Source organism: Odontesthes bonariensis, chromosome 7 (genome assembly GCF_027942865.1).
Source record: "Odontesthes bonariensis isolate fOdoBon6 chromosome 7, fOdoBon6.hap1, whole genome shotgun sequence".
NCBI classification, from domain to species: Eukaryota; Metazoa; Chordata; class Actinopteri; order Atheriniformes; family Atherinopsidae; genus Odontesthes; species Odontesthes bonariensis.
The window spans coordinates 28750535-28763663 of record NC_134512.1 but is presented as its reverse complement, the minus strand read 5'-3'; the positions used below and the strand labels follow the sequence as shown (position 1 = coordinate 28763663).

The following is a 13129-nucleotide window of genomic DNA, read 5'->3' as shown; positions in this document are numbered from 1 at the left end:
CTCAATAGGTGTTATGGCCATTTCGGGTCTATTTTAATTTATGACTCAAGCATACTTCTGGGATCAACAGTCCTGACCTCCAGAGGGGAAAGTTAACTCGGGCCTTGAGGATGCAACTCTTTTCTCTTCTCTGTTGTATCCCAGCGCGCGTGTGTGTGGGATGGGTGCGCGATGGGTGTGTGTGCAAGGCTCCACTGTTTCCCTGCGGGCCAAAATATACACCCAGGAGTCGGGGACGCCACAGAGGTTTGTTGGCGTTCGCAATCATGGATAGAGAGCCACCTCTGTGATGGGATAACTTTTGGAGCTCTGTGATTTCTTGAAACTAAAATCTAAAAGGTTGCTTCAACAGACAAACCCCCCTTTTTTCATATTATAGCTGCAATTGTATGGATTTATTTGTAAGTGCACACAGTGCTTAATGAAAAATTCGCTCGTGCAGTTTTAACAGTGAATGGCAGTGATGTGTCGTACAGTTCATGCAAAGTTGCACGGTTTATTTGCATCATTTTCTGTTTGAAATAAACCTGAAATTGTCCTCCTTTGGTGTGACAAATGTTTGGAAGTTCCATTTCTGTTCATGTTTGAGTACTCTGTCACAGACTTGTTGGTCTGATTTTGCTTGTTTGGAAGCCGTTGCCAGATTGGGACAAAAAGGGACGCAAAATTTGTGCTTTTTAGTGACGTTTTTTGTGACAGTGTCGCTCAATTTAAGGGTGATTTCGGAACCACGTGGAGAGAAATGCACACATATTTCTAATAATTTGCAACTGTGTCATAGAGAACAACGAATGCGCACAGCCGAAAGAGACAGTTATGACCTGTTATAGTTAGGCTATTATAAATTGTTTATGTTTTATAATAAACTTGTTTTAGTGATGCTTTATGACAGTCATTTCTAAAAGCCACAAATTCCTATTGACATTATCCTTCTGAAAAGAGACTTTAACTTTCTTAAACAACCTGAGTCACGTAAGGACGACTGAGTCTAATCACTGACCCTAAAGTTGAGGTTAAAACGCAGTGATGCAGCCGGAATCTGCTGCTGTCATCGCAGTTTGTTGTTGTGGAAGAGGAGATAAGCGGAGTGCTCACCGACTTTTCAAAACAAGCAGCCCGGAGGACGCGTCCCGGTGCTTCCCAAAACTCATGCAGCAGGACTTCTCTTACCTCCTTTCACTCCTTCGACATTCGCTGCGCCTCTCCTGCAAACTCGAGGGATTGTCAAAGAGTGGATGACCACAGGGACAGAAACAGGAGTCAGTTCAAACAGCCTTCAAATCCCGTGCGTAAAGTCACCATCGCTGGAGCGTGTCGGGGACTTTGGTAACTCCTCTGCTCTGTTTGCGCTCCACCGAGGTTCTGAAAGTCAAATCAAACGCTTCGGCGTAAATGTCAGAAGTGACGCTGAGCCTGGGAAGCTGTCAGTCGGATTTATTCTTTTTCGAAAAATAAAAAAAAGTATTTTCGGTTTATTTCCCGTACGGCACAATGTGGAGGCTTGATGAGAGCGCAGGGCACTGCCGGGCAAAGAGGCAGAGGCAGGATAACCCCTCCTCTACCTCCCTCCCTCCCTCCCTCACTCACACCCTCCCCCTCACTTGGGTATTTATCTTTCGGCTCGTCTGTGTCACTTTCTTTAAGTCAATTGTCCACGAACATATGAAACAATCACAGCGTTGTTGTTTTTTTTCTCCGTGGTGTGTTTCATTTGATTTTTCTTTCTTTTTGTCATTTTCCTTTTCCTTTCCTCCTTTTATTTTCTTTTTCTTCTAAATTCAGTCTGTGAAAACGCGTGTGTGCGTGCGTTTAGCAGTCCCTCGGTCTTGGTGAGAAGCTCCACTGAGGACTGAACACATTGTAACTGTGGAGTTTTGTTTACGTGTCAGAAATCACCTCAAAGAGAAAAACGCACAACGACACTTTTAGTTCAAGCCAATAAAAGAAAAAGGGTCTTCTTTTAATTTGATATGAAATCAAGGAATAATCTCACTGGTTGCCATTTATGACAATTCACAAAAAAAAGTAAAAATTTTACTTTCAGAATTGGAATGGAAATTTGCGAAAAATCGGGGGGTTGTTTTGCCTTTTCTTTTATTTATCTATTTTTCTAAATATCCCGTTTCGTTATACCAATATCGAGGCCTGGAAAGTTCCCTTTTCTTCCCTCAGTGTGCTAAGAAGAAAAACTTTTTTTTACTGAAAACAAGGCGATTACAAGAAAGTGAGGGAACTCCGCGTGCCGAAATGCCAACTGGTTAACAGGCGCGTTAAAAGCGACCAGTTGAATACAGACAGTTCTCCTGTTTTGTAGATCATCGTGCGCTGCAGAAGTGGAGTTTCAGCATCCTGACGGAGGCGCGAGCTCCTTTTTTCATTACATTTACTCTCACGCCACCTTTCGGCGGTTTTAGTGCGGGTCATCCATCAGTGTCCGCTGAGTGTGATCCCACAGTGCGACGGCGTTTGGAAATGGATAAATGCCTACACGAAAGGGGAATTATCCGTTTTAAGTATTTAGATTAGTGAGTGACTTATCTGGCATTACACTATTTAGTTATTTTTCTATTAGGCTACACATCATTTCCCTTGGTTAATAAGGCTGAATATAAAGGCTATAATAAATCTTGGTCCCCCAAAATGAACTGCAGCAAAAATGAAAAAAAAAAAGATAGATAAAAAAAATGTGTTTAGATAATAAATGAATTTAGTGTATTTTACACTTTCTTGAGCGACAGAAAAAATGAACGGAATGACATCATCTTTCTTTATGATTCTCTGACAGATGATCTGACCTATAGTATATTTGACCGGGTTGTGTTTCTTTGATACGGATCAAACAGCCTTGATGCCAAACTGCACAATGAAATGAGGCACTGAAAAGTGATTATAGAAAAAAAATGAAAAGATGGACAAAAGTGTCCGTTCAACAGCAATCCGCCAAAAACCTTCAACAGAGGCATGTCGCGAACTGAGTTTGAAATAAGCTTTAAGTGGTGGCGAGTGTGTTTTAAAGCGCCTGTTGGATAAATGGGGTAAACTTTTTAATCACGAAATTCCACTTCGTTACATCAATGTGGACCGGTGTAGTCTGCTCTGTGGTGGGCAGGTTAACACCGACACCTCACTGCAAAAGGGTGCCTGATCGAATCCCGGCTAGAAAATTCCTGTCTGAACTTTCTTACCGCACCCTGCCTCTCACCCAGTGACAGCTGGGAAAGACTCCAGCCCCACCCGCGGACGACCCTAAATTGGATTAAGCGCGTATAGAAAATGGATGGATTTAGTTATTAGCTATGTTATTATTTTTTTTCCTTTAAATTTTGCGCCATAGATCATATGCAGATGAAAAATGCTTTTGTTCATATTTCCAGAGCAGAAATCTGAACACTAATCTAAAGCTAAGCTCATCAGTTTTCATCTAATTATTGATCATTCAGTGTCAAACATTTTATAAAGCGACACAGATGATACGATAACAAATCTCCCAGCAGAAACCGTCAAAATAAAGATGGGGATTAAGCTTTATTGGAATATGTAGCTGATCATCATGAAAAAAATTGTTGATTACTTAGCTTTCCTCAAGATTATCTATTTATTCAATACTCATTCTTTTATTTTTTGTTTGTTTATTTTTCTGATTTTTTCTGATTTTTAATTTTATTTTTTAGTTTGAATATGAATTAGAGGTATACTTTCATTTGTCTAAATTTCCAGTTTTTTACATGAATGTTCAAAGACTAAATGTTGTGAAATAAACACGAAGATGTGTATTTCGGACTTTTCTCCCCCAACTGGTTCTAAATAAGTCTTTCTATGGATGCCAATTAGCTCCAAATCTCAGGACTCACCAGTGCTTGACAAAACTGCGTTTGTCTGGAATGTATCGTCATAAGAGTGAAGTAATAAATCCATCCAACAGGTGGCAGCGCAGAGTTACGGTCGCTTACTGTAACAGAACCGTAGAAGAAGATGGGACAGGAAGTGGCGTCGGAATGAGTGCGAATTGTTGACAAATTCAGCTAGCTTCTGCTAGGTGGCATGAGATTTTTGTCGACATTTTAACAAAAGCCATCGTTCATAATGAGCTCTCCACAGGATAAGCACGGCACAAAAAGACCCGCTTCTCCCACTGATGTAAGTGAAATAATAAAAAGTGATGTTGATATTTGGGAAAGACATTAAATAATTAAACATGATTAGCGTGGTGTTAGCCTGTTAGCCAACGGTTTGTATTCGTGAGTTTTATCGTGAAACCTGACCGTGTTGCAGTCCCAACAAAGTTCTCCACCTTTTCAGGCTTACTTTAAACCCTTTTGCCTACATTATACCGGTCACTGTCATACGTGGCAATGAATCAGTTTTAAGACTGATGGTTCTTGTTAAATTACAGCACGTTTGAGAATGTTTTGCGTGAAGAAAATATATTTTGTCAGATTGTTTAGGAGTAATTATTGGAGCACAAGTTATGTCCCTGTGCTATAAACCGTGTATTCTCGAATATAAATAGCCAACATTCAGTCAAATAACAGCTACTGTGTAAAACTAAAATGTTATTGATCCATATTGACACACACATCCAGTTTTGCATTTCATTTTGTATTTTTTTTAATTCACTTCACTAAATTTAAGCGTTTTGTTTTTTTAAATGGAGCATCCAGAAAAAAATCAAATCAGTAGGGAAAGATCTTCCAACATGAAACAGTCGCACATTTTATTAGGTAAAGATAAGTGGGGTTTACTTGGTTGGTAATCTTCCAAATTTAAAGATAAACCACTTGTGAACAGCAGCTGGTCTGTCTGCTGCATCTTAAAGGCTGAAACCAACTAATCCGTCTGCAGAAGAGACTTAATTGACGGTAAAATTCAGAACATTCAACAATCAGACCGCACAATTTGTTCTGACATAATCTAATGCTGTGTATGTCCCTTGTAAAGCTGCCTGTGTATTTGGCCGGGCGGTGCTACCCCCTCTCCAACTTTCCAGTCTGTGTTTGTCACAAATACGCTGAGCTCTACTTGCTCATAACTTCTTCTCATTGTTGCCATTTTAATGGCTTTGTTTTTCAAAAAGTAATCGCTCTTGCGTGATTTGACTGCTTTGACAACGTGGGGCTAGATTCTGTAAATTGTCCATTTTACTACCAAGTCATGTAATGCAGTAAAAATAAAGATAAGCAAGTGTTGATTCAAAGTCATTTTAGTTGGCGCTCCTAACTGAAAATAGGAGCATCATTTCTACTTCCCTTGTTACACCTTCCATATTGCCTTTGTCACAACTTTTCTTGTAACTTGTTTTGCATTTTAAATGGGAAAAAATAGAGGCAAAGTTGAAATATGAAATATCTTGGGTTTAAATGATCTGCTCAAAATTAGTAACTGCAGTCCAGAGATGGCTTCCCCTGTTAGAAACTGCTTTTATGGCTTTCTTTAGAATAAAAGTTTCCATTTTTTTACTTGGCAGGATGGATCTACTCAGTGGTCATCTGCTGATTTGGGAAGCGATGAGAGAAGGCAAAAGTTTTTACGGTTGATGGGTGCAAGCAAGGTTTGTTCCATGTATTTTGTATCGCCTCAGTTTCACTTTTCTAGCTCGTTATTGGCAGTAGTTCTGACAGTTAATGATTGTTTCTGTTTTTCAGAAAGAACATACTGGCCGTCTTGTCATTGGAGACCACAAGTCAACGTCCCACTTCCGAACTGGTGAGCTTCTTTGTTTTAGCGTTAGTAAAATGTAGCAGTTGGTCAGCAAACACAGAACCCGTTCAAACTAATGTCCCGCTCCACGTACCCATGCTGCAACGTCCGTACGCCCAGTGCAATTAATCTGGCTCCCCCACTACACATCGGCCATGCAGATCTATCCATGTTTGGATAGATCTGTAATGGCTGGATGTGCCTGTTGTGACTGGTGTCTCCTCTGCAGGACAGGAAGATAGGAAGATCAACCAGGAGCTGGAGATGCAGTACCAGCAGGGCATGGATGGAAAGCTGTCAGGCCGGAATCGGAGACACTGTGGTCTGGGATTCAGTGAGGTGAGCGATCAGAGGAGAAAGTATCCTGCCACGTGGGGGCAGTCTGAAAAATATGAAGAACGCTCTTGAGGTGTAGGGTTCTCTTGCTTGTGTTCTTGCTGTTGTTGGTTCTTTAGCTTTACCTGGCTGCAGAAAAGATTGAAGAGACGGTGCACAAAATTCTAAAAATGTCAAGTGTAAACTGATTTCTGTGCTTTTCACCTTCCTTGTTAACGTTTTTCTTAGTGATGAAGTCTGTTGTCATCGTCCCACTCTTAGCTGTAGCTAACCTTTATCCAGTCAGCAGATAAACTGAGTGTTGTCATATCCACGGGCCTCCTGTAAGGGTTATGACTAGGGATGTCCCGATCAGGTTTTTTTTTTGCCTCCGAGTCATTTGATTTTGAGAATCTGCCGATACCGAGTCCCGATCCGATACTTCTACAGTACATTAAAAAAATGAATAACGCCGAAGAAAAAGATCCAGGCTGTCCCGGATTTTTTATTTTTTTTTATCTTATTCACTTATTTTATCATTAAACGGAGCACTTATGTGAGGCAGCTTGAACAAAAAAAGTAATCAAGTAATAAACAAAATTTTCACATTGGAGTTTAGTGCAACAATGTCTAATATAAAAATGAGCAGCAGCTCAACTTAAAATACCTGGCAGGCATGTAAACAAATAAGCAAATAAAAGTGCCACAGTGTTATAAAGTAAGGCCAGTAATGAGCTTTTTGGAACTGCACTCTTAATACTTACTCTCCTCCTCTGGCTTCACAGAAGGAAATGTACGTTTTTCTTGATTAAAACCAACATCTCTACCTTGTCAGCTTTGAGCCTGTTCCTGTTCTCATAAAGGATGTTAGCGATGTCCTTGCCGCCTCTTGAAATCCCAAGTTTGCATATCTCACATTTTGCAATCGCAACGTTTTTCTCATCCACTTTAAAATACCTCCACGCCGCGTACATTCGTGCCCTCAGCTTCAAGCTGCTGCCGTGTTCTGCTTCGCTTTACGGCAGCAAAGTGACGTCGTGACGTCATGCGCTGTTTCTGTGTGGAGTTGAGACCATAGACATAAAAATTCGGGGAGTTATGATTATTGTAGTTGGGGATATACACCTTCCTCAGTCGAAATAAATGCAATGTGGGGGCATTGGAGACCCATCCAAGATGGCGGCCGCGCTGATACGTCAGCTCCAATAGGCAGCGTCAGTCTATGAGGCGTCTATGTATATTATGTCTATGGTTGAGACGGTCTGACTCTGTACCACCACATAACAGTAAATACTAAGCTGTCATTTTTTCCCATTTGTTTTGAAATATTATAGTTCTGATAAAAAAATAAATAATGAGAATAAATATACATATATACCGTATTTTCTGCACTATAGAGCGTACTGGGTTATAAGGCGCACTGTCAATGAATGGTCTATTTTCGATCTTTTTTCATATATAAAGCGCACCGGCCTATAAGGCACATTAAGCGAAACAAAACAGTCAGATAAGTCAGTCAGTCAAACTTTATTAAACTTATTCACAATAACTCCCAACCTTGCTCAGTTGTAACATGTAAAAAAAAGTCTGATACCGCTAAATCAAACCGTAACGTATTCACAATAACTCTCAAAATTGTTCAGTTATAATTGAACACAATACACACACTTTTTCAGTTCATTCCTCGTCCACAAATCCCTCAAATTCATCATCTTCAGTGTCCGAGTTAAACAGTTGGGCGATTACGGCATCCAGCATGCCCGGATCCCTCTCGTCATTATCAGAGTCAGTGTCGTTGCTGTTACCTGGCAGTTCAGTGACGATTCCGGCCTTCGTGAAAGCTCGGACCACAGTTGAGACTGATACCTCAGCCCAGGCATCCACGATCCATTGGCAGATAGTAGCGTAAGTCGCCCGGAGTCTCCCTCCCTTGGTGAATGTGTGTTCGCCTTCTGTCATCCACTGCTCCCACGCAGCTCGCAGTTTAACTTTGAACGCCCTGTTGACACCAATATCTAGCGGCTAGAGTTCTTTAGTTAATCCACCTGGAATGATGGCAAGCTCCGAATTGGTTTGCTTCACTCTTTTTTTGACAGCATCGGTGAGATGGGCGCGCATGGAGTCGCAGATCAATAGGAACGGAGAGATGTGGAAAAAGCCATCCGGTCTCTTGACGTAAATTTCTCTCAGCCACTCACTCATCTTTTCCTCGTCCAGCCAGCCCTTCGGGTTCGATTTGATGATGGAAACTTTTCTTTTGGCAAAGTCTTCCTCTTAAAAATGACCATGGGTCATTAGCCTGGCAACCGAGAACTACAGTGAAGGATGACTTCTCGTTCCCTGTGGTGCGTATAGACACTGTTCTGGTCCCCGTTTTCTCCACGGTGCGGTTCAGGGGGATATCAAAGGTGAGGGGAACCTCATCCATGTTGGTGATGTGCTCTGGCCGGATCTTCTTTTCAGAGATCTTGTTCTTGCAGTACGCGCGAAAAGTGGCTAGCTTTTCCTCGTAATCTTTTGGCAGTTGCTGTGAGACTGTAGTTTGTGTGCGGATAGAAAGATTACGTCTTTTCATAAAACGAAAGCACCAAGAAGGACCGCCTCGAAAGTCACTGATATTCATGTCCCTTGCCTTCAGTCGAATAGAGACTGTAGAGACGCTTCTACCCGCTGCTCTCTGTTCAATAACCCACTGTTCAAGTTTGTCCTCCAACTGTGGCCATCTCGCTTTGTTCCCGCAGAAACTCTGTGTGGTCTTCTTTACTTGGCGCAGGTCATCTTCTTGCTTCCTCCACTTCCGTACCATTGATTCATTAATATTGAATTCTCTCGCAGCTGCTCTATTCCCATGTTCTACTGCGTGACTGATAGCCTTTAGTTTGAAGTCCGGGTCGTAAGCGTGTCTCTTGACAGGTGCCATTTTTGGGTCCTTATACAAACACACTGTAATATTATTGTGAAGCACAATATATATTACTCCGCTACGCTCATGACTACTGTAGCCGTAATGCTGCGGTGCGGCTTTGTAGTTTTCCAAAGTCTTACTAAAACATTTTGACAGAGCGCTGTGTACCACACAAAATCGCTTCGAGGTCAGTAAGCACAACAAGAATTAATCCATATATAAAGCGCTCCGGGTTATAAGGCGCACTTTCGTTTTTTGAGAAAATTATAGGCTTTTAAGTGCGCCTTATAGTGCGGAAAATACGGTAGATAGGCTATATATCCGATCGCTGATCGGGATGAAACGTCTGATACCGATCGAGTCAGAAACCACGTGATCGGATCGGGACATCCGTAATTATGACTGTAGATATCTCATGATTCAATTCTGATTCTTGGTGTCCCGATTCACTTGAGAACTCATTCTAAACCATTCTCAATTCAGTTAAAAAGAACACTGATTTCAGGATTCATTCAAGTCCACTGTGTGCAAATATGGCAGAAGTTTGCCTCTAGGTAAGTGTACATAGTGTAGAGTTCATATACTTTTCAAATGCCATTCGATAGATAAAAACAGTAGGCTTTAGATCATCCATCTGCAGCAGTGCAGGCTTTTGAATTAAAAAAACATAGTCGAACATGAAATTAAATAAAGAGGAATAATGAGTTGGAAATCCATTTAAATATAGATGCTAACACACTCCTCTCTGCATAAAAGAAGAAATTTGGCACTCCTAATTATTTCTAAACAAAGTTACCATGTGGGAAATGTGGCATGCATCATTCTACAAAAGTAACATTTTATGTAATTCTGTCACACACACACACACACAGTATACTTATAAAGAAATACATGAGACACAGTTATTCGAGTGAGTTTGCATTGGTCAGCCTAACAAAACTCTGGGTTTTGGTGGAGGATATTTGTAATGTTCTTGAGGAACTTGAGTTGCTTGGCTTCTTACAGCTCCTTACTGCTTACAGCAGTGTCAAAAACCAAGTCGTCCTTCTGACAAACTCCATGTGTGGACAGAAGTTTAGGAGAAAATGATCATTTTTGTTCTCTTGTCCACAGCCTGAGCCTGAGCCAGAGCCAGAGTTGATCCCCTCTCCACCAGTGGACAGTCAGACAGAAGAAGCGAAGCCAGAGAAGTCCACCAGGGAAGAAGGTCCCACAGAAGCTCAGAACAAAGACTGCGATTCCAGCCCGAAGGAAAACACACCAGAGCCGGCCGAGTCCGGCTCAGACAGTGCGGTCGACGAGCGGAAACACAACTACAAAATGGCCTTTGTGAAATCAGCGTAGGGCTGAGGGTGCGACAAGGCAGGAATTAGTCTTAGTAATTTACAAATTTGGACAGTTTGATGATATATTTTTTTTTTGTTTAACTGTAAGCTTTCTCCTATCATTTTTGTCATTTTTCCTGTGTAGAGTTGTACTCTCCAGAGCTCACTGTTGAGATGCATTCTGCTGTGCATGTTGTGAAAGAATGGAGCCTCCAGGCTGGAGGCAACTGACGTTGAGAGGCAAATGATCCGCTTTTTATTTTGTCTGAACACTTTTAGTCGTTGCATTTGCCTTGAATTGTGTTGGATGAAACGAGATGACTTGCCATTAAGCATGATTGGTGTAGACATTGTGACTTTTGTCCTTTCTATTTTGAAAACCAATAAAAACAGGAGAGAATTGTAAGGTTTGCTAGTTAATGTTATATATAAATATATGACTGTTTTTAGTATTTTCTAGTGTGGAAAAGAGAGGAAGGAACACTGAGAAACATCTGTGCTTTTCATATGGATGATATATAAAAGATAGATGTGGCCACCACCATGTTACCTTCTGGTTTATGCATAATTTTGAATCCTTGGAATTTAGCATTTTTGCCGTCGCCATCTTGATTTTTTGAGACCGTACACTGTGATTTGCTAAGAGCTCGTGCACACTATGCCTGCCCACATAGCTTTATGGGTGCCATGAGCAGCTGTGGCTCATGTGATAGAACTGGCTGTCCGTTTATTTCAAAGTGTGGGGCTTTTGTGATGCATGGCAGCTGAGTTTAAACACATTTTCAGTGCTTTTTGGACCTGGCCACGGTTAAGTTCAGAACATTGCCCATATGTTAACCACTTCTCAATCACACGTAAGTCTTGCAATAAGCATTATTTTACTCTAAAGAGAACCATAGGTTCACAAAGTGAACATCAAATTGAACGGAACACCAGAAACTAATGAGTAAGACCATACCTGTTGGAAAGCAGGAAGTCTTTCTTTTTTGCAATCAATCAGAGGTGGGGCCACCTATTGGGTTTTTCAAGATGATGCCAGAGTAAAGGCACTTTCAGACTGGCTTTCCTTTATATATCTGCAGTCCTCTTCCGGCTTTTACCCACAGCCTTGTGTTTTTTTTTCCCTGGTAGTTGAAGCCGGCAGCTGGTGAAGCCCCACCATGGTGTGGGATTGTTGTTCCCAGATGGTTTTCCCTGATAGGAGGTTCATTCACTCAACAGAAGTGGATCCATGCTCCTGTGCTTCAATTTCACCCACAAACCGGAAAAATATTTGTCTTTTTGTCAATTGTTTGAGGGTTTCTCTGTCAGTGAGGTTTTGCAAAGTCACTCCATGCTTGTTGCAAAATGCATGCAACCAGGCTGAGAACACCAACTGCACTAAGACAGTCGCATTTTAAGCCTTGTGCATTGCATTTAAAGCACTTTTGAAAGTTGCATATGGACGTGTAGTCTGTTGCATCCTCTCTTTATTTAGCCCAATCTGTTCTAACACCAAGTGTTTTATTATAACCACAGACCTGGGGCCTGTACAGCGAAGCAGGTTCAACGAGGGCCTCTTTGGGTGATCTGGTTTCACTAACCATAACAATGGAGAACTCGCTGAGCAGTGAGAATTCTTTCATATTTCAGGAATGATCTGAAGTCTAATCTTGAAAAGTCAGTTTTGACTCCGGTCGCAGATGGACAGACTCACACTGATGCCTATTTTATTTTGTCATTTTCTAAGAGAAGCGACTGGTTGAGAGGCAGAGCTTTTATGAGCATCGCTCTCTTATCTGCTCCAAGGCAGGTGAGGTTCAAAGAATTAGTTACCATGACGTTACAACCTGGTAAGAAGTAAACCAGCTCTCTGGTACCTGTAGGTATCTGTCTAGGCCACTAATCCTGCTTCATGGTACTGGTCCCAGTTCATGCTTTGTCACGTTAGTAAGATTTTTGGTCCCAGTCTGCATCATTCCTACCCTTTCTCCTTAATGTGCAGTGTCTTTTCAAACACCAAATGTTTTATTTTTGCACATAATCCAGATAATTTTTGATTTATTTTGTACATTTGTAGATGAATTAATCTCCTTTATGTATTAGAGCAGGCGTTTCTGGCTTTTTTTTCTTTTGGTCAGAAAGTGTCCTCCTAACATTAACAATGTGTGTCAAAACATGCATTTCCTTTCATGTGTCGGATCATCTTTCATTACTCTAATAAATATGGGGAAGATTGCTCTTTCTTTACTTTAGTTGAAGGGGAATGCAAGCTGAATTTCTCAATCTGCATCCCCTGTCTGTGCAGCCTAAGTGACATCCCTGTTTTATTTTTATTTTTTGCATATTTCATATTTAATGCCTAATAACTGTGGTGAAGAGTCTTCTTTTCTTAATAAAGTTGGAAGGGGAATACAGAATCTGTACCACCCCCCTTCCCCGAACTTAAGCAAAGAGAGAAAGAAGAAGAAAACTTCTCTCCATTTACTGTGTGTGAAACATATGTCCTACGTAAGCTGGTGAGCAATTATTCCTGCCCTTTGCCAAAATTATTCTACAAAAAATGGTCCAAATTGGTGATGTGAAATGGGGGGAAAAAAGTGGTGCATGCATATCACCCCCTTTGCTATGAAGCCCTTAAATAAGATCTGGTACTTACATTTACCTTAAGAAGTCACAAAACAATTGAAATAAGGTCCACCTGTGTGCAATCAAACTGTCACATGACCTCAGTATACCTTTTCTGAAAGGCTCCAGAGTCTGCAACACCACCAAGAAAGCGATACCAGGAGGATCATGCAGCTCTCCAAATAGGTCAGTGACAAAGCTGTAGACTAGAGAAATGCAAATCAGGGTACAAAATATTTCCAAAACTTTGATGATCCCATGGAAATCAAATAAAGAAAAG

General features: G+C 41.1%; 2 protein-coding genes across 4 annotated transcripts in view; one reads left to right on the top strand and one right to left on the bottom strand.

Moving 5' to 3' along the window:
* The window catches only part of LOC142384311 (transcription factor SOX-6-like), a 121106-nt gene extending 119586 nt beyond the window's left edge, over window positions 1–1520 (bottom strand). For all 3 annotated transcript variants that reach the window (XM_075470463.1, XM_075470464.1, XM_075470465.1), the window contains exon 1: window positions 1171–1520. The gene's annotated coding sequence lies outside the window, so the exon portion shown is untranslated. The remainder of the gene's footprint in view (window positions 1–1170) is intronic.
* A 2441-nt stretch (window positions 1521–3961) lies between these two features.
* On the top strand, window positions 3962–12459 carry c7h11orf58 (chromosome 7 C11orf58 homolog). Its single transcript, XM_075470462.1, has 5 exons — window positions 3962–4137; window positions 5465–5548; window positions 5643–5703; window positions 5927–6036; window positions 10031–12459. Exons 1-5 carry the CDS (start codon window positions 4084–4086, stop codon window positions 10259–10261), a joined length of 540 nt encoding a protein of 179 aa, XP_075326577.1. The 5' UTR covers window positions 3962–4083; the 3' UTR covers window positions 10262–12459.
* The last annotated feature ends 670 nt before the right edge of the window (window positions 12460–13129 follow it).

Bases quoted from the DNA above. Each gene is read 5' to 3' on its own strand.
- c7h11orf58 (XM_075470462.1), top strand. From the start codon at position 4,084: ATGAGCTCTCCACAGGATAAGCACGGCACAAAAAGACCCGCTTCTCCC. The intron at 5,704-5,926 runs GTGAGCTTCTTT...TCTCCTCTGCAG, and splicing joins AACGTCCCACTTCCGAACTG to GACAGGAAGATAGGAAGATC. The intron at 6,037-10,030 runs GTGAGCGATCAG...TCTTGTCCACAG, and splicing joins GTGGTCTGGGATTCAGTGAG to CCTGAGCCTGAGCCAGAGCC.